Genomic DNA, 26,381 nt, shown 5'->3' with positions numbered 1-26,381 from the left:
CTTGAAAAGTGACAAATTTATTTTAATCTTGGAAAGTAGTTTCTCTTTAATTTTGACTAAATCTACCTCAAGCTTGAGAAGCAATACTTATTCAATTTTGATCTAATTTAAATCAAAAATGAATAAACTGATCTCAGCCTTGAGAAGCAGTAATTATTCAATTTTGACTAAATTTTAGTCAAAAAAATAAATAAATCCACTTCAGCCTTGAGAAGCAGTAATTATTCAATTTTGACTAAATTTTAGTCAAAAAATGAATAAATTGACCTCAGCCTTGAGAAGCAGTCATTATTCAATTTTGACTAAATTTTAGTCAAGAAATGAATAAATTGATTTCTCACTTTTGACTATATAACACACTGAAATGAAATGACTAAATGCATGTAGTCACTTTTGACACAAATTGAGTCGGTGCTAGTTTCAGTACTTGATTTAGTCAAAAGTGACTAAATTTTGCTCGATTTTGACAAGTTTTTTTTACAGTGTAGGTAAAAATAACAAGGAAAATGCAGACGAAACTATGTATACGCACTGGTTGTCCAAAGCAGTGCTGTATCATCTGCACGCCATGTAACTGGGGTTCTCGGAAATTGATTGAAAATAAAGGAATTGAAATTGGCCTGTACTTGAAAAGCTGGGACAGGAGAAAATTGCGAATATATCGTTGCAGTTCATTCTCGAAAGAGAAAGACTGGTTTAATAATAATATTCACGATTTCATGACATGGCTATACTCACTGAAAAAGGACATCGTACTGAATGAAACAGTAACATTAGCATGTCCACTTTTTTTCTGGTTACATTTGACATTAATTCATTCTCAAACTATTTTCATCTTCCCTCTTAATCGACTTGCATCTGTTCCAAATTTCACACATACGTAATACCGATAATACATGGACACATTGGGTAAGACGCTTCATGATTTTTCGAAAAAAAACTTTATTTATAAAGTACAATTTAAAACTTTACTTTCATGGTAATATATATTTATCTCTTGAAAAATAAAGTAAGCAGACTCGTGCATTCTTCGTAATTTCCTTGCCGAATTACAGTGTTATATCCCCCATACCAATCTTCTGTCAATTATGTTTTCCCTGATTTATTAACAAATTTAATTTTGTTGATTCCACGGGGTGGAAACACATGAAAACTTTTAATTTGTTCTGACCCATAAAACGATTTAGAGCAAAAAAAAACAACAAAAAACAACTGAACAGTAGACCTTACTCTCTTGCACATTCCCCATGCTTTAAACGACTTCAACATAACGTATCCTACTTAGAGTACTTCCTGAAAATCCCACGAGATGGCATATCGGTTAATTTTAATCGCGAATTGTCGCGCTCGCATACTTTTGCACGTGATATCGCTCTTACAAGGCAGTTGGGGAACAAGCATGAAGATCTCGCTGCGAAAACCTGAGCCGAGTGTGGTCCCTTTACATTGCCATTTTGCCTTCGCAGAAATAACGACCGGCGTGTGGTTCATTCGGCAGTCGCGTTTGCAATATTTCACACCTTAACGGCCTTTAAACCTCCAGCGTGTGACCGTAACGTATTCGGTGCCATCATAACAGTGTCAGGGGAAGCGTATTGATTATCGCTCCGGGTATGGACCAGTTTTATTTACGCAATGGGATATCAGGAGTTCACAACGTCCGAGATATTTCACGTTGTTTTACGGCTATGAAAACAATGTACTGAACGACCTCCCGATTCGCTTCGGCTGGAAACTGTTGGTCACGGTCTCTGGGTTGGAGAGGTGGTCAAGAGTTCGGCACGGGAAATCGGTTCGTTTGTACACAGCTACATATCTCGCAGTATCCATGTGCTGATCCATAGAATAGAATAGACTATGAGCCTTTTCGGCTGTACGCACATTTCAATGAAGTTGTTTTTCCATAACCCCACTCCTTATGTTCTTAAATGTTCAGCTTTACCTTTTATGTTACTTGTGGGTCCTTCCCTCACTACAATTTATCAACCTAGGTTTCTTTTCATAATTTTACACTGATAGCACCAGTTTTTATATTGTCAGCAAGAAGCTTTCTGCACACCGCTCTCACGCACTTTCACTCCCGTCCCTCAACTTATTCGCTCTCTTTGTCCAATGTCCAGACGTAATGTAGGAAGGTTCCCAGGTCCCTTATTTGAGTTTCGTCCCTTCCAGACATTTCCTTTCCCCTAATGGCCTTCATTAGCCCCCTCCATTTTAGGTTTGTTCGTATCCCTTATGTATTTCCGTCTAGCCTCTGCTGATTCTTTGCACTGGAGAAGAATGGACATTCTGCACTCTCGTCCTCGCTCACGCGCTTGAATTTTGTTGTCCACCCCCTAGTCTGGACCATACCAAACCCGTCCTGTTACTCGCTCCACACATGTCTACGTATTTTCGCCTTCCGCACTGCCAATCCCCATCCACGATTTGTGCCGAAGTTAAAGATACTTTTCCCCGCAAATTCTTCCAAAATGTTTTGTTTGCTGATGTCCTCCAATCTGTCCCGTATGATCCCCGTTTCCTGCATGTGAGTCAAACAAAACCCCACGTTCTAGTACATAGTCGTGCGCACGGTGGGAGGGTCAAGGGTGGAGCAGTTGCCCCTCCTAATGCTCTTACTTAGAAATTTAGTGTGGAGAAATATCATTACAATATTTTTCTCTTTACAAGATAAAGTATTTTGAAACCGACGAAAGTTTCCATCAACTACAGCTGGTTTATTTCATGTGTAATTGGACTACCGTATCTCACTTCGTTCTCCAGCAAATTATTTGTTACCAAGACTCACCCGTTTTATTTGTTAGCCGAGTTATGTTGCACTATGTGGTCACATAATAAATTGGTCACACATTGGAAATGAATAAATTGTGTGCAGTTGTTTTGAATCTGCTGTACAAAATCATGTTTATGTGTAAATTAATCTCAACCACAGAGAAGGAAAATGAAGGGAGAATGGAACAGAGAACATTTGAACCACGGAAGCTGGGATTCTCCTAATACCGTGATTTCCGTTGGATCTGACGCACATTATATACGTCCCTGCTTAGTACCCATGAAGACAATAAAACTGAGATGAAATTAGGGTTTTCTTTCTCCGCATGAAGTTTCATCAAAGCTTTTGGCCCCCTTAATGAGAGGGTCTGCGCACGCTTAATGTGCTAGCACATTCCCAAGAGATTTTCTGGCAGTCTATCGTCAATACTTTTGAACGTATTCCCAACCGACTTTAACGTTCTTAACCTATCCACCTATCCAAAGGAAGTTAAAGGCAAACTATTTGAGATCGGGTTGGGATTGGTAGATCAATGCACAGTTGAACTCGTTAAACAGCGACTAGAAGATGTAAATCGGCAAGAAAAATTATGGGAAATATCCTTAGACCTGCAGGCAAGGGAAATGTGCGAAAGAAGATGCGTTTTATGTCTGTCATCATTGTTTGTCAGATTAAAGAAATTGTTTCTTTTGTTTGTATACTCCTTTATCTAGCGTACATTTATAAACCACAAATATGCTAAATTTATAAATAGGTCTTGGCCTACTTGAAGTTTAAAATATTGTTACAATGTCAACATATGTTGAACAGTTTCTAACATAATATTCATATCGTTTTTTGTATCATTTGTTAAATAAATTAAGATTTTCGTTCTTACTTTAATTTATGTTTCCATGTGTTGCAATATGCCCCATCCACTATGCGGGGCAAGTTGCAACAAGAGTTAGGTGTTTGGAAATTTTAAATTTCCACTAAAAGTACATGAGTGTCGAGGTTCTCAAATTTTCTGTGCAAGTTGAATGTATCCCACCTTTGAACTACAAAGTTTCATGGACGTATGTTGAAAAGCAAAAATTATACAATGTTTTGAAGTTGAAAATTTTAAAAGTGTTGCAACTAGACCCCGCTTCCCCTACTTGTTTTTTACCTATTCTAATAAAAATATAATATTAGTTAATGTGAATATTTTAATTAATCTAATATAATTATGTTCATTTAAACATTATTATTATTATTATTTTGAGACACTTAGTTCGCCCCCCCCCCCCCAAATACATCTCTAGATACGTGCCTGGTAGTGCGTACAACCTACTACTCGCACACGAAAGGAAATAAATCTAATGTAATCACTTAGCAGCCTATCAGTTCTGTAAAGGTAAAAGCTCCTGGATCCACGCAGCCAAAGCTGGGATAGGACAAGGAGTGTTATCTGCAAAGTGAGTCTAGGGACCGGGATTGAAAGATGGACAGCATTGATCCGCACAGTTTGTGGACTGAGCACTTTTATGTTCGCAATTTAAAGATGTTCTTTAAAACAATGTACAGTACATTGCTCTTCACTGATATATAATTTTGACATTCAAGGTTGATATTTTTCTGGAAATGATCATCAATAGAAAGGAAAAACGAAACAAAACCTTACACATAATAAAACCATTTCAACTTACATTTAAGTCGCACATAAATATGATTGTTAAAAAGCAAGATCAATTATGGAAAACCTAATACGAAAATGGAACGCAAGTAGTAATTTGGAACTTTTAATTTTCATGTATACCATCATGGATATATATATGTCCTTGTGATTTATGGCATCCGTTAAATTTCAATAGTAATACATCGCTAATTGAAAATGTTCAACGCAAGTTTTGTAGATTTATGTATAATAATTTTAAAATGTATCGTGTCTATTATGAATACAGTAATGTAAGTAAAAAAACTTAAATTATGTAACCTTGAATGTAGAAGAAATATATCCTGTCATCAGTTTATAGAAAATATCTTAGATAGTAAAACAAACGTGGAGAAAATGTGTGTGAAAGTGCCTCATTACAACACCAGAAGACATCATAGTGTAATTGCAACTACAGTCTTGAAATCCAACACTTGGATGGACAAATTGGTATAGTTTGTACAGGTAAATGTCCCAATGAATGGAAATGAAATTTGACAATAATGTAGGCTATTTTAAGAACAATTATGTTTATCTTTCTGATTTATGTATTGAATGTATATTATTGCAACCCTCTTTTATGTATCTAACCTTACTCTGTAATATGGTTATGCGTATGTGTTAAATACTATAAAGGTGTAAATCTGTTCACAACACTTAAATAAATACATTTCAATTAAATTCAATTTCAACTGTTGCACCTCCCCGATGGCGTAGTGGTAACGTCGTCACCTTGTAATCAAGGGGTTCGGTTCGATACCCGGTGGAGGCTCATAGTGGTTCGGATCCCACTTTTAAACTGTAGGTCCAGTCCCGATGAGCCTTACTGTGCATAAAGTGGACTTAAAACACAAAATCAACCAATCAAATAATTTCAACTATTTTGTAATTAATTGATTGGTTGGTTAAGGAATCAGTTTCCTACATACATCATTAATACATACAACTCAGTTGCATATTTTTTAGTGTACACGCTAGCATGTTAAAACAATTTGCTGTATCTTATTCATGAACTATATGTAGATTTATATAGAAGAATCTGGAATCGGGTCAGAAGTCAGTTTGAGCCCCGATGTCTTGCTAATCCACCCTTTGACAGTTACGGAAGTGGGGCGACTGAGGGGGTGGCTGTCGGCCAATACAAGCAAACCGTGAATGGCACAAACAAGGCAAACGTCATCACACAAAGAAGCACACAAGAACAATGCCTAGAAGAAGTCCAAAATACACAGGAGGGCAAAAAAAGGTTTGCCAAAGGGAGCAGACGATTAAAAAACTGCAGTTAAAAGAAAACAAACTTGTGGGAGGGAGCGAGAGATCTATCACAATGGAATCTAGACAGCGGGAATCAACAGAACGTCTCAAATGTTCCTCCATATATACTGACTTCAGTAAAGAATGGTTTGTTCACGTTGCATCCGAATTAGTGTGAATAAAATGCAAGAAACGATCTTGAAGGAGAATCCTTCAATTCCAAATAAAAACATAAAATGCAGTAAAAAGATGAATGAAAAATTATCTGTAGTAAGAAGATTCAAACATTTGAAACAAACGTAACATTAAAACAAAGTTCCTGGTTCCAACTGAACGGGAAGTGGTGGTTACTATAATGTTGTGTTGAAGGTCCGGATTATACATTATATGTAACTACATGGAGTAATAGTTCCCTGAGGACGAGGGCCTACCAATAGCTGTGTCGTTGGGTGGTCAGTGTATCAAATCCCGTCGCCCGTAACTTCTTACCAAGTAGCTACCCAATTGTTGTCACGATGCTGCGTCAACACAGAAATTTTGAAGGCTGTTAATCGAAACGAACGCGGGACCGCTTGCACCAAAGGCAAGAGCACCAACCATTTGGTTAAATTATATGTATATAGAACTTTTTATTACGTTTGAAGCTCTGCTAGTGGTCCATATTTAAATATATATTGCTACACATAGCAATTTTTTAATCAATTTTTACAATTCCTTAAATTCAAGAGCCCCTTGATAGTTAACGTTGTTAGCTATTACAAGATAGAATAGAATAGAATAGAATTTATTTCCAGTATGAGCCTTACAGCTATACATACCATACAAGTTAAAAATTTTCGTGCACTTTCCTTACACCCTTCCTCCTTTTACACTGCTTCCACCTTCACACTGCTTGGGAGTTCACAAACACTATTTCACTTCAAATCTTTCCCTATACTTGCACTGTTACCTGAGTGGTTCCTAAATTTTCTCAAATATATTTATTACTTTATTTATTTGGTACCCTCCCCCCTTTCACACATGTTCGCTGTCCCCACTGAGCTTCTTTGCTCTCTTTACCCAGGCGTAGTGTAGGAAAGTTCCCAGATTCCGTATTTGCGCCTCCCCCCCTCTCGGTCTCTCCCTCCTAATAACGCTTGTCATTATATTCTCAATGTTATCTTCATTTATTTCCCTGATATATTTTTGTCTTGCCTCCCCTGTTTCTTTACACTGAAGGAGAATGTGAAATTTCGTCTCGTCTTCGCCGCATAACGGGCATTCTACGCTCCCGTCCTCCCGTTTAAGTCTAACTTGTGCCCATCCCCCCAGTCTGAACCAGGCCAATCCTGACCTTTCTTTTGCCCCACACAAATCTACGTAGTTCCTCCTTCCCCATTCTTGATCCGTATCTACTATTTTCGCCGATGTTAACGATATTTTTGCGTCGCATTCTGCCAAAATTTTCTGTTTGGTAATATCTTCCAGCCTGGCGCGTATGGCCCCTAGCATCTGCATATCAATTCTCCCCTCTATTCCCTCTTCCCACACCCATCCTAGCCCTATACTGTATAATTCCGTCTTTATTTTTGCTACCCATTGCCTCCCATTACCCCCCCCCCCCTTATCTGTGATTGTACACAGAGTTTCTTCAAATTTCCCCCATCCATGGTGATCAGTTTTGCCCAGTATTTAATGCTCCTCATTTTGGCATCCACTTCCTCTCTTAATTTTCCCATTTCCCTAAGTGCCCCACATGTTGGCGTACCCCTCCCTACTCCTAGCCCTTGTTTTAGGAATCTAGACTGTACGACGTTTGCGGTTTCCCCTCCCTCCCAGACCCATAGTTCGATGCCATAAAATAGTGTTGCCTTAACTGTGGCCTCGTAGACCCCCTCCAGAATTTTGATTGGAATATTTGGTACTTTGTTTTTATTTTCCTTGTTTTCTCTAACGCAAAAATTGCTTTACATTTATTCCTGTGTACGTGCCTTGCCCACCTACCCGTCATTGTCATCACCATGCCTAAATAATCGTACTGTTTCACCCTATCGACACTTGTCTCTCCGTATTTCCATTGTTCATCCTTACCAAATACGTACCCGTTCTTAAATACCATTATTTTGGTCTTCTTCATATTTACTCGCATGGCCCATTTCCCGCAATACCCGTGTAACGCGTCTAGACCGTTCTGTAGACCTGCTGTTGTGTTCGAAATCAGTACCAGGTCGTCTGCGTATAAGAAAAGTGGTACCTTTACGTCGGATATCGTTGGTGGATCCGTGTCCCTCTGCGTTATTTCCTCCACGATATCGTTGATGAAGAGGATAAACAGCAGAGGGGAGAGAACGCACCCCTGCTTCACCCCCAGTATTGATTCATTTGCCCCTGTTACGCCCTCATTCCCGCACTTTACGCAAAACTTAACTTTTTCATATGCCGCTTGGAGAGCTCTGATCATTCTGGCGGATACCCCAACGTCCCACAATTTTGCCCACAACATTTGCCTGTTTACCGTGTCAAAAGCATTTTCGAAGTCGACGTAGCAGCAATATAATTTCCCCCTTTTGACCCCTAGTTTTTCTTGTATCAATGTCTGCAATAAAAGTACATTGTCTATTGTCTGATAATTTTTCCGAAATCCAGCTTGCAGAGGAGAAAGAACATCAAAAATTTCGCACCATTTTTGTAATCGTCTATATAATATCTGGCAGTACACTTTGCTCAGTACGGACAGTAATGAGACCCCCCTGTAATTGTTAGGATTACTTTTTTCCCCTTTACCCTTGTAGATGGGGCAAATGATGGTATCCGACCATTTTTCCGGAAACAGCCCCTTCCGGTAGAGCCCATTCATAATTTCCCTGCCCATTTTCGCCATTAGTGAATTTTTATTTGTGCCCTTTATAATCTCAGCGGTTAAGCCATCCCTGCCTGCCGCCTTCCCGTTTTTTAACGTGTTGATTGCTAGAGAGTATTCATTGTCCGTTACCTCCTCATCTAGAATTGGTACGAAGGTGCCCAAGTAATTTCCATCGTTGCCAGGTGTATTTATTTCTCCCTCCCTTGTTCCCATTATTCCCTTAAAGTGTCGTTCCCACGTTTCGGGAGTAATCTCCGCCTCCGTGTACTCCTTCCCTCTTAAGTTCCGGATTATTCTCCATAGCTGTGCTGCGTCTCGCTGTTGCACGGCCTCCTCTATCGCCTTAACCCTTCCCTCCTCCCATTTCCCCCTTTCCCTCTCCAGTATCGTAGCGTATAGTTTCCGCTGTGCTACATATGATACTCTATTTGCCTCGTTGCTGAGTAATTTGAATTTTTTCAGAGCCTGTCATTGCTTTTTTCTGAATTTTGCATGTATCATTATACCATCCTCCCTTTTGAGTTTTCCCTCCCCCCCGCTCATCCTGTATCATGTGCCTGGCTGCCCTCTCAATGCAATGGTAGTATAATTTTAATGCTTGAAGTACATCCCCCTCGGTTAGTAAATTCAACGTTTGGTTCGACATTAGCTCTGAAATTTTGTCGATTAATGTATCTGAAAATTCCCGAGAACCCTCCTCCTTCCATCGGTACCTCCGAACTGCTTCGGGGGCAGCGCCGCCTGTTGCCCCTCCCCTGCTCCTCTCGTTCATATATCCTTCCCTCCCTCCATAGTTCAGGGTTGCTATTAACGGAAGATGTTTGCTCTCTGTTCTTGCATCCACCAGAAATTCTGTTATGTTTTGTGTTAAGTCCCTCGACATAATAAAATAATCTATGACGCTAGCCCCATTATCAGTGACGTACGTGAAATTTCCCTCCCTGTCCCCTCCGCATCGTCCGTTGAGTATGACAAAGTTAAAAACCTCCCCGAAATCCAATAATTTCCTCCCGTCTGCATTCACGTGCGAGTCTTTACTTTGTCGCGTATAAAATATCCAGTCGTCGTTTGATGCGCCCCTTTCCCCCCCTCCCCTGTGATCATCCTCCCCGATTACGTCATCTATCCCGATTCTTGCATTAAAGTCTCCCGCGACCAGCATGCTTGCATCGGGGAACTTGTCCTCAACCTCTTGCAGAAACATGGTTAAGTTTTGAAAATAGTTTTCATCCCGGTGTTTGGACCCCGTTGGTTGGTTATAAACCGTTACGAGACAAAATTTCAGTCCCTCCAGCGCAAAGAGAGTCCCCAGAATCCCATCGTGCTTGGCATCCAGTAACGTTACTTTCCCCTCCCAGTCCGGTCTGAAAAGTACCATCAGCCCCCCTATGTTACGCCCCCGTTTTGCCTTCCTGGCTACACATTTACTAAAGCCCCTAAAATTCAGATTTTCAGGAATGTTTTCGGCGGCCTCCCACGTTTCCTGAAGGACGACAATATCGAAGGACCGGACGTATTCTCTAAACCCCTCTTGGCGCAGCTTCCTCTTCAGCCCCTCTACGTTCCAGCTCAGTATCTTTATCTTGTGCCCCGCCCCCCCGCGCCCTCCTCCCGCGTTGGTTCTGGGAACTAACCTACACATACCTGATTTCGGCTGCAGCTCCGAAGGTCTCTCCTTGCCCATCCCCCTTGGACGTCTGCTGTCCGGAACAACACACACATCGGCACCATTTAAGTCAGAATTCCTAGGACGCACTTGTTGTTCCCATCGAGCCCTTTCCCCCTCCACTACAGAGTCCGAAGGTCAATCTGTGCCTCTCCTTTGCCTGAGCCGCGGATCCCTTTTGTTTCCAGTTGTCTCCTGGCTGGACGATTTCGGCCTCTCGTTCCAAGCTCCCCCGTCGCTCGCGCCGCTGCCACCCGTGACCTCCTTCCTCTGGGAAGCAACCCTTTCCTGGTCGTTGACCCCTCGTGGACCGTCCATCCTGCTGCCGCCGGGTTCGCCTTTGTCCACCTCTCTTCCCTGGTTGCCAAATGTACGGCCTCCGTGTCCTCGCCTTTCTCCAACGCAGATGATGTCCGAGCAGTCCTCGTTCGTAACGAAAACTTGGCCATCAACTATTAATTTATTGTAACTGATGAAGGCCCGTCTTCCCTCTCTCCTGGCATCCCTCATGTGCTCCGTGAGAAGTTGCCTCTGCCTCAGGATCTGCGGCGAGAAGTCTTCTCGGAGGAATATGGAGGTGCCCTGTAGCTTCTTCCGGCTTGCCAATATCTCCTCCTTCTTCTTGTAATGGTGGAACTTCACGATGATCGGCCTGCAGCCCGAGACTTTGTAGTTGAGCCTGTGTGCTCTCTCCACAGCGAGATCGTCGAGGTCCACGTTCAGCTTCTCCCTCGCCAGATCCCTGATCTTCTCCTCCGACTGTTGCCAGGTCTCATGTCCGGTTTCTTCCACACCATCGAAAATTAAATTATTACGTTTCGAATGGCCCACAACTTTGTCGACCTCCATCTCCGCCGAACACAATCTCCGCCAAAGCGCGTCGTTCTCTTCTCGGAGCGCCCCGTTCTCTTTCTCCAGCTCTTCCAATCTCCTTCCAATCGCGGCCATCCCCGCCTCGATGTTGGCAGTTTTTTCGTAAACATCTTGCAAAGTTCCTAATTTTTCATTGATGTTCCGGATCGCCGTTGGGACACTGTCCAGCGCCTTCAGTCTATCCAGAATTCCAAGCTAGGGAACGTTCAATTATGAAGCCTTTGAAGTCTCCTTCATGCTCAGATGGCTAATCCCGACTGGACCTATAGTTTAAAGTGGGATCCAAACAGTCTGCGAATTAAAGGGGGATTGCCGGGAATCCCCCATTCTCCAATAATTTTAACCGCAGCAAGAGAAAATTATTTTTATCCTTGCCATGGATGTTTTTATTCCCTTCAAAGAGAATGAGATTGTTACATGAAATGGTTTCAAACACAATTGAACTTCGTATCAATTAATGGTCCAGTCATCAAAGTCTCCCTGCCAAGAAGCATGTAGCCTTCTGGAATAAATGAGGGCACCATTTTGATACTGACCAACTTCACCGAGAAGAGACACATCATTCGCACTCCAGCAGGCCGTTTTCCACTTAAGTTTGCATGGCATAATGCTGAGATTTTACATGTATTAAAGTGTCTGCAAGAAAGTTGTAGGTAGATTTATGGAGATTAAGTTTGAACTGTACGATGATAAGAGTTCGATAGCTCTTCTAACTTCTTGTGTACGAGTTTGGGATTTCTTAAAATGTAAATATAGTGTTTCAATTGTGTGTAAATGTTATCAAGTTTTAATGATGGAAGTTAGAACCAATACGGTACTTAGAATCAGGGTTGCTAAAGGTGTAATGGGTTCCGGTGCAGGACAGGAACATTTTTTCTCTCACAATTTAAATTCTATACACGTTGCGTATATAGAATAAAGGTTCCTGGACAGTATTTTAATTGTGCTTGAAAATAGGATCCTGGACCGAATTTAAATTGATCGGGAAAAAAATGTTCGTGGAGCAAATTGAAATACTTTACAGATAAAAAGGTCCTTTACGGTCCAGAACCCATTTACGCTTGCTGATTTTCTCTCCTGGACCGGAATTGGATTTATTTAAAATTCCTGGACCTTTGACAACCCCCTCCCCCCGACCCCTTAAGAAAACTACCACCTGAAATGAATTCCCCCAAAGCAGGAAGCTTAATTCCCACACTGGATCCAACCACAATGCAATGTTCCTCCACCGGGTATCAAACCCCTCGATTAGGCAGTGTTTCACTACGCCATCGGCAATGTCCAGGTGGGGGGCATTGACTTCAACTTGACTCAGTCTCGATTAACGTGTCCGTGCAGAAAGCGGAGCAAATAATAATAATAAAAGCAACATTAAAATATAAAAGTAAAGTACAAGAGCATTAGGAGCTGAATTTGTTTGAACCAAAGCTAAAGTTCCCCATGATCATGCATGAAACAACCCTCATGCAGAGTACCTTAAGATAATTTAAAACCCCTCAGTCTGTTGTCGATGCGTCACGCAGAATTAACTCATTTACTGCGCCAGGGAGTTTTTTGTTTGGTCTGTTGCTTTGCTACCCCGCCCCCTCTGGAGGTTTTTTCCCCTTGTAATGTTTAGTCTCATGCACCTGACCAGTCAAACCGGCTCCACGCGCCAGAGATGCAGAAACAGTGTAACCGGTCCTCGCCCAGGAGATTCCATGAGCCCGAAAGAGCGTGCTGGGGGGAACACTTACCTTTTAGGTACGTAACTGCAACACACTAAAGCCCCTATCACACGGAACTGGATTTCTAGTAGGAATGCCCTAGTTGGCGCTGAACTAACTTTCTAGATAGCAATCATGGCCGCCTGGCTGACTGCTTGACTGGTTTGGAGGAATAGGACATGTTCTAATTGCTACTTGCTTTCCTCCACTGGATTCTGTCGAACAGCCAATCAGAGCAAAATTTCGCCATGTGAATATAATCTGTGAGTGTGCAAAGGAGCGGTTTTCTCTGTGGTTTCCGAGTGTTACTCCAGCAATGTATAACGTATACAGCATGAAAGGCGCGTTGAGTTACACCATCTATGCTGAGTGCACGGTGTTTACATTTGAAACAACTAAAAAATTCTTCCATACGTGTACAGTAAACGTTGTAAAGTATGTATTTAAGCAGCGCCATTATTTTGTACCTAATAACGTTTTATACGAAACGATATTCCTCTCGGTTGAATAGTTATTGGCTTTTAAAAATGTGAAGAGATACATTGTTTACATCTCACGCGGCCGCCATTACAACTTCCCTCGTATGGGAACAAAAGTCTATCGACAAGTACGCTGATAAGTATCGTGCGAGGCGAAAACTAGCAAATTGGTAGCCAGTCCAGCGCCAAATAGGGCATACCTACTGGAAATCCAGTTCCGTGTGATGCGGGCTTTACTCTAACTTTCGAGGTGGGTCACTGTTTCTCCAGTTAATTTTTGCCGATGAATGAGTGTTTCTTCCGTTACATTATGCAGAGATTAACTGATATCCACTCACATTAATTTTTGCAGCGATTGAGTGCCACTCCAGTTATTAATTGAGGTGAGTGTACTGTCTGTGGCAGCATGTGTCATTTTGGCGCAATCAAGAAGATTCTGGGCGAGACTTTCACTGCGGGCAAGAGTGAAGCGGAAGTGACCTGTTGGTTTTTATCTTTTAAATTGTGGATAATTGTGGTCCCAAGGACAGATTTCTCGCGGAACAATTCAACTAAGTTCAGCACTTGATCCTTTGACCACTCCATCTCAGTCAAAAGATTTTCCATGATAAATAAATTACAAAACGAAACACACCTCGCACGAAACGATGCTTCGCACTCGCTGGCTGGCTGTCACTGTCAAGGTGGCGGGAGGGGAAGCGGGGGAAATGTTGCTAACATCGAAAAGGCTCTGTTAACATGTGTTGGTAACAAATGTTGCCAACATCGTTTGATCTTTACCGAGGATAACAAAATTTCTGTTTCCAACACGGGAAATCTGTTGCTAACATGAGATGTTGATAACAAATTGACAAGCGTTTTTCGAAATGTTACCAACATTTGCTGGTAACATGTGTTAGCAACCCCGGTGTAAATGCGGCTTTACCCTCCTAACCAACTTAAGCATTATTTTCACATTTTAGAATTCTAACAATGTCTACGTTGTTAGGTTAGGAGTCCAGGTATAGAGTTAGCTGTTACCAAGCCATTTTCGCGGTGTGTTAGCAGCTGGGTGTGCCTCTCACTCGAGCCTAGAAGAAAAAAAACTCTTGTCCCTCAAGTTCCTTAGTAAATAAATGCGTCACGGCTAGAAAGGCGCGTCCTGCGTCAGTGAAAGAGTGTCACTTATTGTACCAAACTCAAGCCCCTTTTTGGTCGAGCCCTGTATTTCATCTGACATCAGGCTAAATACTTTCGTTGTTAAGCAAAATGTAGTGTATTTATGCTACGAGATTTAAACCTAACAACGAAAGCATTCCGCGCTTACATCAGAAGACGAAATACGGCGCTACACCAAGAAGGTGTTTGAGTTTGGTGCGATCAGGAATACCCGAAAGAGATGATCACCTTTGCTCACAACGCTTCACCGTGCACGAGGTGTTTTACCATTTCATTTTTTAAGAAACGGACAATTTCATATATAAAGCTACCTCAAGGAAAATAATATTTGACCAAAAGTCCCCACGCACCTCCAACGCAGTTCAACTCGGGCCATAAGTAAGCCTGCTCCACTCTGCCCTCCCCTCCCCACGAGAGTACGATGCACAGGAGCCGCGGGTCTGCGCAGGCTCTTTTGCCTGTGGCCCGTAAGTCCTAAGGAGGCTTTCACATACACAATGAACCTATCTTTATGGTATTAAACGCACAGTTCTTTGATTTTGCAAACCCTTACCTGCTTGAGGTCCAGCGTGATGGTGACCCACTCGAAGCGCTTGCCGTTCTGAAGGGTGGGGCTCTGCCACCAGCTGTTGGAGCCGTCGATGGCGTTCGTGACGGGGTGCCTCTTGGCGGCGTCGGGGCTGTTGGCGTTGCACTCGCCGCACTGGGGCTCCCGCATCAGATGGTCGTGCTCCACCAGCTTGCAGTAGACCTCGGATCGATCCTCGCCGCACGTCGCGTTCACAGAGATCTCCGCCTGCGTAGCCAGGTTGAACACCGAGGGGAAGAGGCCCCCGTTGTTGTCTGGAAAAAAGAGGAAAATAAAACTGATTTTATTCTTAAATCATCTGGTAGTCAACAAGTAAGGTTATTTTGAGAGTCTTATTAGCGACCCGGAGGCGTTGTATTGTATTTATGCTATGTTATACGTGTTCATTGTCTGTTTATAGGGATCTGCTCAAAACAATCATATCATTGACTTAAAATAAGTATTTCCATGTTTCTAGGCACATGGGCTCTAAACGTATCAAAACAAATCAATAAAAAATAATGTTAACACGCCCTGTTCTCAGTTTGGGGGTTAAATTTAGGAAAATCCATTCTTATGCTTACGTTATAAGAGAAATGAACCCCTACCCTAAACTTCCAGGTTTCTCGATCAAGGGTTTGAACTGGGTGTTTATGAGACAATGGAAGGAAGACAAACTCTTGTATATATTAAGATTGCACTCAGCTTGGAATGATCCAGAGACGACCTTTTAAAAATCAACAAGAGAACGAGGCAGCAGCTGATCGATATCACACAAATGCATGAAGACCTCAAACAGGATGCTGTACGAAATAATGCAAAGAGAATGTCACAAGTTGTGGAATCGACAGTTACAATGGTACGAAATAAGACACACGCGTCCAGGCTCCCTATGTTCATGCGCATATCTCGAGACGTATGAAGAGAAGACAAGAGTGCAGGATTTTTTATAGCATTAAATTCTGCCTCAAAACGAAATCTGCATTCACTGTGAACGTATTGAGCTAGGAAATAAAAATGATTAAAACTGAACGACGATAGGGAACATTTTTTAAAAAATGGAGTAAAAAAAAAGTAAAGTGCTCCCCTGTGCTTTGCACCACGCCATGAAGGTATATATGGAGTGTGGAGTTAGGGGCCCACACTTCCTTGATAATGGCCGAAGGTGCGGGTGATGTGATCAGCACCACGCCCCTGGCAGCCATACTCCAGAGTTTCCTACAGGCGCCCACTTTATACGACGCTGGATGGGCGCCGGAGCCGCTTCAACAGGAAAGCCCCTAAGCGGTAGCTTCCCCCATTACACTTCATTTACTCAAATAGAAACCCTTCTAAATAACATGGAAACATGCGACACTCCAAGAGCTTCAAAACGAGCGTTCTCCGAAGTCTATATCTCATAAATAGAAGCAGAGATAATTGATGAAAACTTTTAACTAGTTAAAAAAAAAAAAAATACAATAACTCGGAAAAGGGGTAAAGGTCGCAAATAATTTACACTCATCGAAGAGTGGATGCTGTCAGAAGTCCGCAATTTGACGTTGAATTAATCCTGTAAAAAAATGCTTGAAAATATCGGTAAGAGATCTGACCAACTCGACCCCCTTTTCAAGTTTGAATGACCCTCTTCTTCAACCAATACAGGATACCACCAATTTTCAAAATTCCACTCTATTGGTTTCATGTAATGACACGGAAACTTTTTATTTCAGTTTCGAGAATAATCGACGGACTATTATCAATGTTCAAAATTAACTGAAACTGCAAAACAGTTGGTTGCTTATTAAAACTTGTGCACCACCAAACCGAAAATATTTCCCACAGAAGTTGTTTGAAATTAAGAGACCTATAAAACGAGGTGTCTCACGATATTTATCACATTTACATTTTTTGAAGTTCTCCACGTGTATTCTGTAGGACTACAAAGAACGTACAGAACAGAACCACTCGACTTACCCCAAAGGTTGTCATTTACTATCCATTTTGAAACTATTATAGCTTGTAACGAAGTTATAGATTCGCCCTTCATTCAGTAACAGAGTGACGTGCGTCACCAGCCAGTTCTACAATCATATACGTGGGTTAAATCATAAGTCATGAATCATGGCAACTATTTTTTTTCTCGCGAACAGGGCATAACACAATAAATCTAAGATATACGTTTGAAAGTGTATGGAATGTACTTTCAGAGGAAGATGGTGTATGTGAACAACGGTGGAGTAGTGAACACGCACACTCAGTCGGTGAGTGAGTGTGTTCGAAAATGGAGGTCATGAAGCAGGAGCAACGTTCGTACGTTAAAATAGCAGTTCTCCACGGCAGAAATGCACGGAAATGCTATACAGAGCTACGGGATGCACTGGGCGTGCATGCCATGCCCTATGAAACAGTGGCGAGGTGGGTGGAGGCCTTCAAACGGGGCAGAGTGTCAACTGCCGATCTGCCTCGCAGTGGGCGTCCTGTGTCCAAGGACAAAGATGTACGGGTGATGGTAATAGAACAGTGTTTACATGAGGACAGGTGCCATGCCTTAGTAAAACACAAGTGGATGACCTGGGTGAATACTTTGAAGGTTGTTAAACAGTGTAGTCTTGTGTACTTGTTGTTCATGCCATAATAAAACACTATTGTCCAATGTCCTGTGTTCTGCCTCTTCCCTACGAGTCTCCAGCATCCAGACTTCATCTGCTGGCTTCATTCGAAGGCACATTCCATACACTTTCAAATGTATATATCTTATTTATCGTGTTGTCCCGTTTGAGAGAAAAAAAGATAGTTGCCATGACTTATGACTTAACCCTCGTATTTATGCTGTCTTCTATGCAAACACATTCTTACACTTCTGTTTCCTTTTCTAAACGCACCGTTTATTTTGTTTTGTTTCTGTGCGAGTGCTAGCTAGGTGGCCGAGAGCGTTGTTCGCCCCCGTAGCGGAGTGGTTAGCTCAGCGCGCTACGTTGCAGGGGTCCCGGGTTGGAATCCGGGTTAGGACATGGTTATGTGTGTTTGTGGGGGAATACTTCAGCATAGGAGTATTCCTATATAAAAAGAGGAGAGCGTTCAGTGGTTGATTTTTCGGTCCCGTTAAAGAAGTTCCCGGGTTCAAATCCTGGTTGGGCATGGATGCTGTTTGTAAATGACGGTCATCAATTTCATCAGTCTTCCTCGTCGTCGCGATCAACCAAAAGTGGCAGAAAAACATAGCAAAATAAATTAAATCAATCAATCAATGTTTGACCATGAGCTGTTGACGTCATCAATTTCATCATATCATCACTCATCCTCATCTTAGCAATTAACCAAAAGTGGTATAAAAGCTAAGTAAAACAAACCAAACCAACCAATCCATCGGTTAGGCATCAAATATGCCGTATTATTAACATAAAGAAGAAAAGATGGTAAGTGGTAATGGGCCTTTAGATGAGACAAGATAAAACCGGGACTCGATCCGAGAACTTCAGAAATCGAGATGACAAACTCAATGCACGGCAATTTTTTCAGTGCGAAATTGCATCTAAGAATAAATGAACAAAGATTCAGGTTTGATTCTGACTCAAGCTTCGACCCCAGCAGGCAAGTTCGCAAAAAAACCAGTTTCACTTGCTACAGTACTTTTCCAGCGAGTCTGGCGCAGACACCATCTCCAGAAGCTCTTTCCGCAGGTCAAGATACGCTCCGTCATCTGCTCTATGTCACCGAGGAACCAGACGGAGCAGACACTTGGAATAAACGGAGCGGTGAGAACCTCCTAAAGTGACATTAACAGCTTCTTAAATCCACAGATTGCTACTGTTTTCCGCCGCGACGCCATTTCCCACTCCACACAAGAGCCTCGTACTTAAAAAATTAAATACTCCCTTCCGCGGATCTTTGAACTTTATTTTTTCGGCCCCCCGCCCCCTCCACAATTCGTTCTGTAAATAATCCTAATTCCGCAGGTGTGGGTCCTCCGCATTCGCGTTTATTTGAGCAGCTGCGACTCGCCTCTCCACGTCAGATTACTGCGCGGTGATCTCATCCAGGGAATGAGTTTTCGCGGAGTTACTTAGCAAGAGGATCAGTGGATTCTGCAAAGGGTTTTTGGTGACCAGAGAATGTGCAGAGTATGCTGAAGAGATGTCTGGTGCGGGGCACATCCAGCTGCCAACAGTCACTAAAACGTATTACTAAGACCTTCTAACCTAACCACATAGGTCTGTGCATTATTAGAACTAAACGGAATTATTAGGAATTAAGACGCCAACGTTTGGGAACTATTGGGTGGGCTCCAACACTTGAAGTTCTATGTTCCCAAAATAATTCAGAAATCCTACCTTCCATGTAGCATGATATGATGCACACCAACATACATCCTTATTGTTATTTATTATTACTTTTTTTTTCAAATCTGTTATTTACTCATTACAATATGCAATCCGCTACGATAACACATATAATAGCACTACAAATTATTGGGTGGGCTCTAGCCCCATGGGCGTCACTGGTTAGGAACGTCAGGTTTAGAGCTCTTAGCAATAAGTTGTGATGACTGTTTAACAACTGGATGTGCACCGCACCAGACCCACTATTGGGTAGGGCAGGATCTACGCCTGGAGCAAGGAACAATTTGCCACCCGTTCTTGCCTCGCTTTTCCATTTCCACGTAAACAGTATTTTCAAAGTATTATTACATACAGAAAGTTCCAAAAAAAGGTAACTCAACACTCAAGATGGTAATGGGGGGAACGAGATCAACGGTTTGGATTTGGAGAAGGAAGTGCCGACTTCCGTGGTGTTGAAGTTAACCATCGCGCTACGACCTGTTCTTTGCGAGTGCGGCTTCATCAATTTCATCAAATCATGATTCATCCTCTTCGTCGCAATTAGCCAAAAAGTGGAAGAAAAGGGACGCTAAATACCAAAAATCAAATCAAATTGAGAACCAAGTTTCCCAGCAGGGTCCACTCCATACATCGCTCCTCGGGGAACTCCTTCCAAATAGGGTCGTTGTTGGACTTTACTTTTTTTAAATCCACTTTATGCAGAAAAATGCTCATTGGGACTGGACCTACAGTTTAAAGTGGAATCCGAATTACCTATGCCACCACCGCATATTACAAGGCGACGATGTTACCACTACGTCATCGCGAAGGCCAAATAGGGCAGTGTCCAGGGAATCTGTATTTTCCTACTCAAAACAGAAGTCGGGACCTCACAGTGCGTGGTGTTTTTGTATCGTATGGTGAATGAACAGGGTTTTTTCTTGTTTTGTTTTTTTACGCGACACCACGTACACTTTAAGACCTGCGTGCAACAATGAGTCCGTGATCATTGACCGAATGGAGTGCATACTGAAGAATGACGGACGTCATGTGAAGCATGTAGTTGTGTAAAAACGGCCAGACGGCTAGAAAAAGAAAATGCTTTCGCTTGTTCTGGATATTCTCAGTTATCAATTCTTGAAACACACTGTATATAAATACCAAGTTTGTGCCATATTGCCTATCCATTTTGCAGACTCACTGCTATAATTCACAAAAATGTTCGTTGTTTTTTAGAGGCAGTCTTTGCTAGGGTCTTTCCTTGTATTTCCGTTACTTTTACATCCTCCTCGGTTAATTCGCAACGACGAGATGAATATTTTGGATTTAAAATAATAATCTGAAAAGCAAATTCGAGAAATGATTTGCTATGAATGGCAACACCGCCAGCAAAATGTAAAGAGCGAGTTAGAGGGTTGGTTCATTAACAATACAAACTGGGGTAGAAGCGAGTACACGAGTACATAGCGGTGGTCAAGACAGAAGATTCAACAAATGCCTGTCTGCTGCTTTAAACGTTCATTTGATTAGTTAGCGCACGCCACGTGACCATACACCACACATTACACCGCTCCCTCCAAAATGTAGTGCAAACAAACTGTTCGGACACCAAATCAACGTAATAGAGGAGTCGGTGTTGCACCGTGTAACCAACTAGACGCGCGAGTGCAAGAGAGTGAAAAAGTGCAGCGAACTAGACGGGGTTAGTGCATGGAAAGCAGGGTTGGCAAGGCAATTTACTCTCTACGTTTTTTACGTAATTTACTAGTAACTTACTTCGCGTAGAAAACCACTTCTTTACGCAGATGTAAGAGAAACTGATTTTCTTTCGTAAATTACATGTACGAGGCGCATCCAGAAAGTAAGTTTCCCTATTTTTTAAAAAAGAAAACCAACACAGTTTCAGGAAACAATTTATTGGCAACAGGTACAACAAAGGTTCAGCTATTTTTCAACATAGCAACCACCAGAATTGAGACACTTGTCGTATCGTGGTATCAACTTTTGGATCCCACTGTCGTAGAACTCTGCCGCCTGTGAATGGAACCAGCGTGTGACAGACGTCTTCAGCTCTTCGTCGTTGCCAAAACGCTCACCGGAGGATAGGAATTTCTTGAGGTGCAAAAAAACGTGAAAATCGCTGGGAGCCAGATCAGGACTGTAAGGTGGATGATCAAACAACTCCCAGCCAAACTCCGTCAAAACAGCTGCTGTGCGCCGAGCCGTATGTGGACGAGCATTGTCATGGAGGAGCACAACACCTGCAGTAAGCATGCCACGCCTCTGGTTTTGAATGGCACGTCGCAATTTCGTTAGTGTTTCACAGTAATGGTCAGCGTTCACTGTTTCACCTCTGGGGAGGAAGTCAATGAGCAAAATGCCCTTCCTGTCCCAAAACACGGTGCACATCACTTTCTGTACCGACAGCGTCTGTTTGAATTTCTTCTTGACCGGAGATCCACTATGCCGCCAATGCATTGACTGCTGCTTGGTTTCCGGGGTGAAGTGCGAAATCCACGTCTCATCGCCCGTGACGATCCTGTCGAGGAAATCATCGCCGTCATCATGGTACCGTTGCAGGAATGTCAGTGCTGCTCCTGAAAGTTTCATTTTGTGTTCGGGTGACAGGTTTTTCGGAATCCACCTGGCACACAATTTTTTGAACAGCAGGCGCTGCGTGACAATCTCATGCAACACGGATCGCGATATCTGCGGAAAAAGGCTACTCAACTCCGTAATCGTGAAGCGACGGTTCTCTACGATGCGCTGCCGCACCAGCTCAACCAGATCATCAGTGATGAGGGACGGACCCCCACTGCGCTCTTCATCATGGACACTTTGACGACCTTCCGAAAACTGCCGACACCAGCGACGCACCATCTGCTTACTCATAATGTTCGGTCCATAGACCTCACAGAGCTGACGATGAATGTCAATTGGCGCAATGGTTTGTGCATTCAGGAACTTTATCACCGACCGAACCTCGCATGCGGCGGGAGAAGGAATACGAGCTTCCACTTCGGACCACTGCTGCCTCGCTACTGGCGCCGGGCGGGATCTGTCCGCCTGGCATGTGATTGATACGTCTTAGCTCTGCTGCGCATGCGCAATTTACACGGCTTATTATGTTTGCTTTCACGGGGAAAAAAATAGGGAAACTTACTTTCTGGATGCACCTCGTACTATATTACGCAATTTATACCTATACCATTCGAAAAAACAACTCAAATAATTTTAGCGGATGTGTAATTGTTGGCGTTAACTACACCAATATATGGCATAACAATAAAAGAATGAAAAAGGTAAAAAAATATCTAATGTGTTATTGGAAATGGCACTGTTGTTATAAGTGTTAATAAATGTTCACAGAAAACATGTCGTGTTTCACTGTCGTCAGGTTTCAACTTTCGCAGTAACTGCAGTTTGTAGGGATGAAACTTCGAAAGGTTCAAACGAGTACGTTGGATTTTGGACACGGAGGATTTAGGGATGTTTAACTGCTGGCTAGCTCTACGCACAGACTTCATAGGACTACTTACAAATGTCTCCCGCACCTGTTCCACAATTTGCACACTGGAAGATGGTCTCCCTGAATGGCCTTTCCTATGATCACATATGCATCCTCGCTCTACAAAATCTCTGTACCATCTCAGAATCGTCTTGTCAGTAGGTGTCGCATGTCTGAAGGTACGTCGGAAGGCACGCTGAACGAAAGTTTTTCTTCTTTTTTTATTGTTATACCATCTATTGTTGTGGTTAACGTCAACAATTACACATCCGCTAAAATTCTTTGAGCTTTTCATACGAATGGTATCGGTATATATTTCGTAACATACATAATTAAAATGTTAGGGTCATTTGTAATCACGGAATGTTGTGGACACGCTGTATATAAATTACTTTCATTATGTTTCATTTTAAACTTGAGCTTTCTTACATATTTCAGCACCTCACGCCCTCACCCTCACAAACATATATTCAACAAATAGAAATGTTCTTTCACATATTTTAAAAAATTGAGAAACCTGTTGGCATGGTAGTTGTATTTATAAAATAACATAACATATCGATTTTTGACAATTAATTTGGATTGGATTTCAAAGTTTTAGAGGATTGGATTTCAAAGTTTTAGAAACAGCTTCAAGTTTATTTTTGATGCGTATTACGCACTTGCATAGGCTAATTATGATGTAAATGTGAATATGGCAGTTAGTAAAATTCCAATAAAAAGAACACAAACAAATTCGGAAGGAAAGTTTTTTAATGCCTTTTTTGATTTCTACTACTGCCAACTGCTATACATAACAATAACCACTGCAAAAAAAAAAGTTTTTTAAAATTTTTAGGATTAATTTAGTTTTTTACGTACTTTACGTTTTATACGTATTTTACGCGTAATTTACGTGTCATGTAGAAAACATTTTATTACGCGTAATTGCACAATCCTGATGTGAAGTAATGAGAAATTTGAAGAAATTATGAAAGGCAGGTCCAGACCGCGTAGCACAATTTACTAACACTATGACGAAAAAAGACTCAGGCGCTGAAAAAGGCAGGAAGTTCGTGCGACATCGTGCATGAGTCGTACAGGCTTTTCATCAGACCAGACACCTCACACACCTTTATTTAAAACGCGTGCCTAATGCAATGGTAATTCGTGTTTTTCTGGCTTTGTTTACCTGAAGAGGAATCAATGGGGTCAGTCACTCAAAGTAGACCTTGACCTTCCAGCGGCTGCCATTCATTATTTATAAGAAGCCGACGGGAACAGAGGAACCATTGATGGACATAATGAATGCACGGAGGAAGGAAAAGATCCATTGAACGAAGGTATGCCTAAAGCAAACATACTTAACGCTTGAAGAAAGGAATGTACGCACGATGCATTATTATTATTATTATTAGTCACCAAGTGCTCTGAGTTTGAGTTTCAACCAAGTTTTCAGCATTTCTTCAGCCACCACTAGGTATGTTTAAAATGTTGGACGCCATATACACCAATTTCCCATTACATACTTTGAGGTTATATAACATATTTTTCGTTTAGAGGGCATATTTTTCAAATAAAAATGTACTTTTCATTGAGAAACAGAGATATAGTTGTGGAACAAATATTCAAAATATATTATCTAATTGTGTCATGCTATTTTCTTGCCCACCTCCATGGTGGTTTGCACAGAGCGCTAAGACGCCAAGGGTTTCGGGTTCGAATACGGGCCTGGGAATGCGAGTTCTCTGTGAGTGCATCTTCATTAAATCCAGTTGACAGTAGCCAAAAGTGACAGAACAAGAGAAATAAAATAAACAAAATAAATAAATAAATCCATCTAAACAGAAGAAGGTGGTTTACGAAGCTGAAAAGGTAAAATTTGTGACGGAATAACCACTTCAGGGCTATGACCAATCGGAGGCTTTCTTTTAGTGTGGTCAGGTCATGCAGCTTTCAATTTTTAAAGCGAAATTTGCATAATCTTGCACAGCACAAAAGTTATTTTGAATTTTAAAAATCATGGCTATTGTCATATCACTTTTTAATCCGAACAGTCGTTGGGCCTCATTCTATCATTTATCGCTCATTTCAAACAGTTTTTATTAAATACTTGATTATAAAGTTTTTCGAGAGCACAGATCAAGAGATAAAATCGTTTTCGTAGCTAAACGCAGAGAGATTATTTCAATTGCAGCATCTTCCGTCCCTGCGCTAGTGACAGCCGCAATATGTGACTTTTCACTCTTGTGTCCATTCCCTTGAAGTTGCTCCTTAATTCTAGCGTGTTCGGGAAAAAGCAGCTAAGTCATAAACCGGTTCTCTTTTGCTTTCATTTAAGTCACGCTGAATCAATTAAAGATAATATTGTAAGTATAATTTTATATAGGGCATGTTTAAAGATTTTTAACGGTGATGATATAATATGTATATCATACCTGTAATGTTTCCCATTAAAAGAATTAACATAAGTAACTGCCTGTTGTAAATTTTTTTCTTTTACTTGAGTGCTTTTCCCGAACACCCTAGAATAATTGTGATACTGAATTAGCACCCGAATTTTCGAACTTGCACGACAAATCGAACTTCAGACCTGTTAAAACAGAAGAACCATCTCAAGTAACCAAAAGTGGTTGGCCCAACGTACTGAAAATGGTTGGCCAAACGTGAGAACATACAATTGGGCAAGGGTAATTTTTGCCGTGGTTACAACGTTGGCCCAACGTGTGATTTTTACGTTAGGCCAACGCTTGTGGTTACTTGGGATCCCGCTAAGAGCGAGCTCTATTAAAATGAAATATATTACATTACTTGGCGTCTGACGACAAATTTATCCAGCGGTGCCAGAAACCCAGAACATCTCACCCTCCAACCGAAGTGAGTCATCAACTACCATTTAATTACATTGTTTTGACGTCGCCTAATGTTTGCCAATAAATCAACTGTGATGGGAGGGATGCAAAGAAGCATAGAAAAGGAACGAAAACAAGAACGGTTGAGATGAAAATATTAATAACAAAGGAAAGCAGAGTGATGGAACGAGAAAATAAATGAAGAGAAGCAATAGACAAGAGTTGTGAGAGCGCAAATGAAAAGAATACGACAGAAGCTGGTGGAAAGAATTTAAAAAGAATGGCATGACAGGGATAAGAAAAGAATATTACAGAAATTAAAGAAACATTGTCAAAGGAAGAGAGAAAACTGTTAAAAGAGGCATGGAGAGAAAAGCAAAAAATACGAAAATTACATAAACAAGTGAAAGTGGCCCTAACAAAAATGGAAGCATGTAAGTAAAGCGAATAGAACAGCACTGAAGATAAATAGCTAAAACAAAAACATTGTTTTGTACGTAACCAAAACTGTATCTTTGAGATGGTGTCTCAATAAGGAAGAATGGCGGGTCAAAAAGATGAAGTTTGTTTGAAATCCATTTTACATTACGTGAGGCTAATAGGGAGTTGGCCTATAGAGTCTGAATTGGAACCAGAACCACAAAGACCCAGGATCACCTGACTACGAGGTGACAGCGTCAGCCACTACTAGTTCTGGGAGGCTCATGAATGGACAGGAAGGTGTGTGAAACTATTTAACACTAGTGAGCA

At 41.7% G+C, this 26,381-nt stretch overlaps 1 protein-coding gene across 3 annotated transcripts in view; it reads right to left on the bottom strand.

The window, feature by feature from the left end:
• Positions 1 to 26,381, bottom strand: part of wb (wing blister) — an 849,362-nt gene that overhangs the window by 647,927 nt on the left and 175,054 nt on the right. For all 3 annotated transcript variants that reach the window (XM_083126284.1, XM_083126285.1, XM_083126286.1), the window contains exon 2: positions 14,977 to 15,266. In XM_083126284.1, coding sequence (XP_082982410.1) covers positions 14,977 to 15,266 — 290 coding nt within the window. The remainder of the gene's footprint in view (positions 1 to 14,976; positions 15,267 to 26,381) is intronic.

The sequence above is a fragment of the Lepisma saccharinum genome, chromosome 8 (genome assembly GCF_977018435.1).
Source record: "Lepisma saccharinum chromosome 8, izLepSacc3.1, whole genome shotgun sequence".
NCBI classification, from domain to species: Eukaryota; Metazoa; Arthropoda; class Insecta; order Zygentoma; family Lepismatidae; genus Lepisma; species Lepisma saccharinum.
This window is presented reverse-complemented; position numbering and strand designations above follow the sequence as displayed.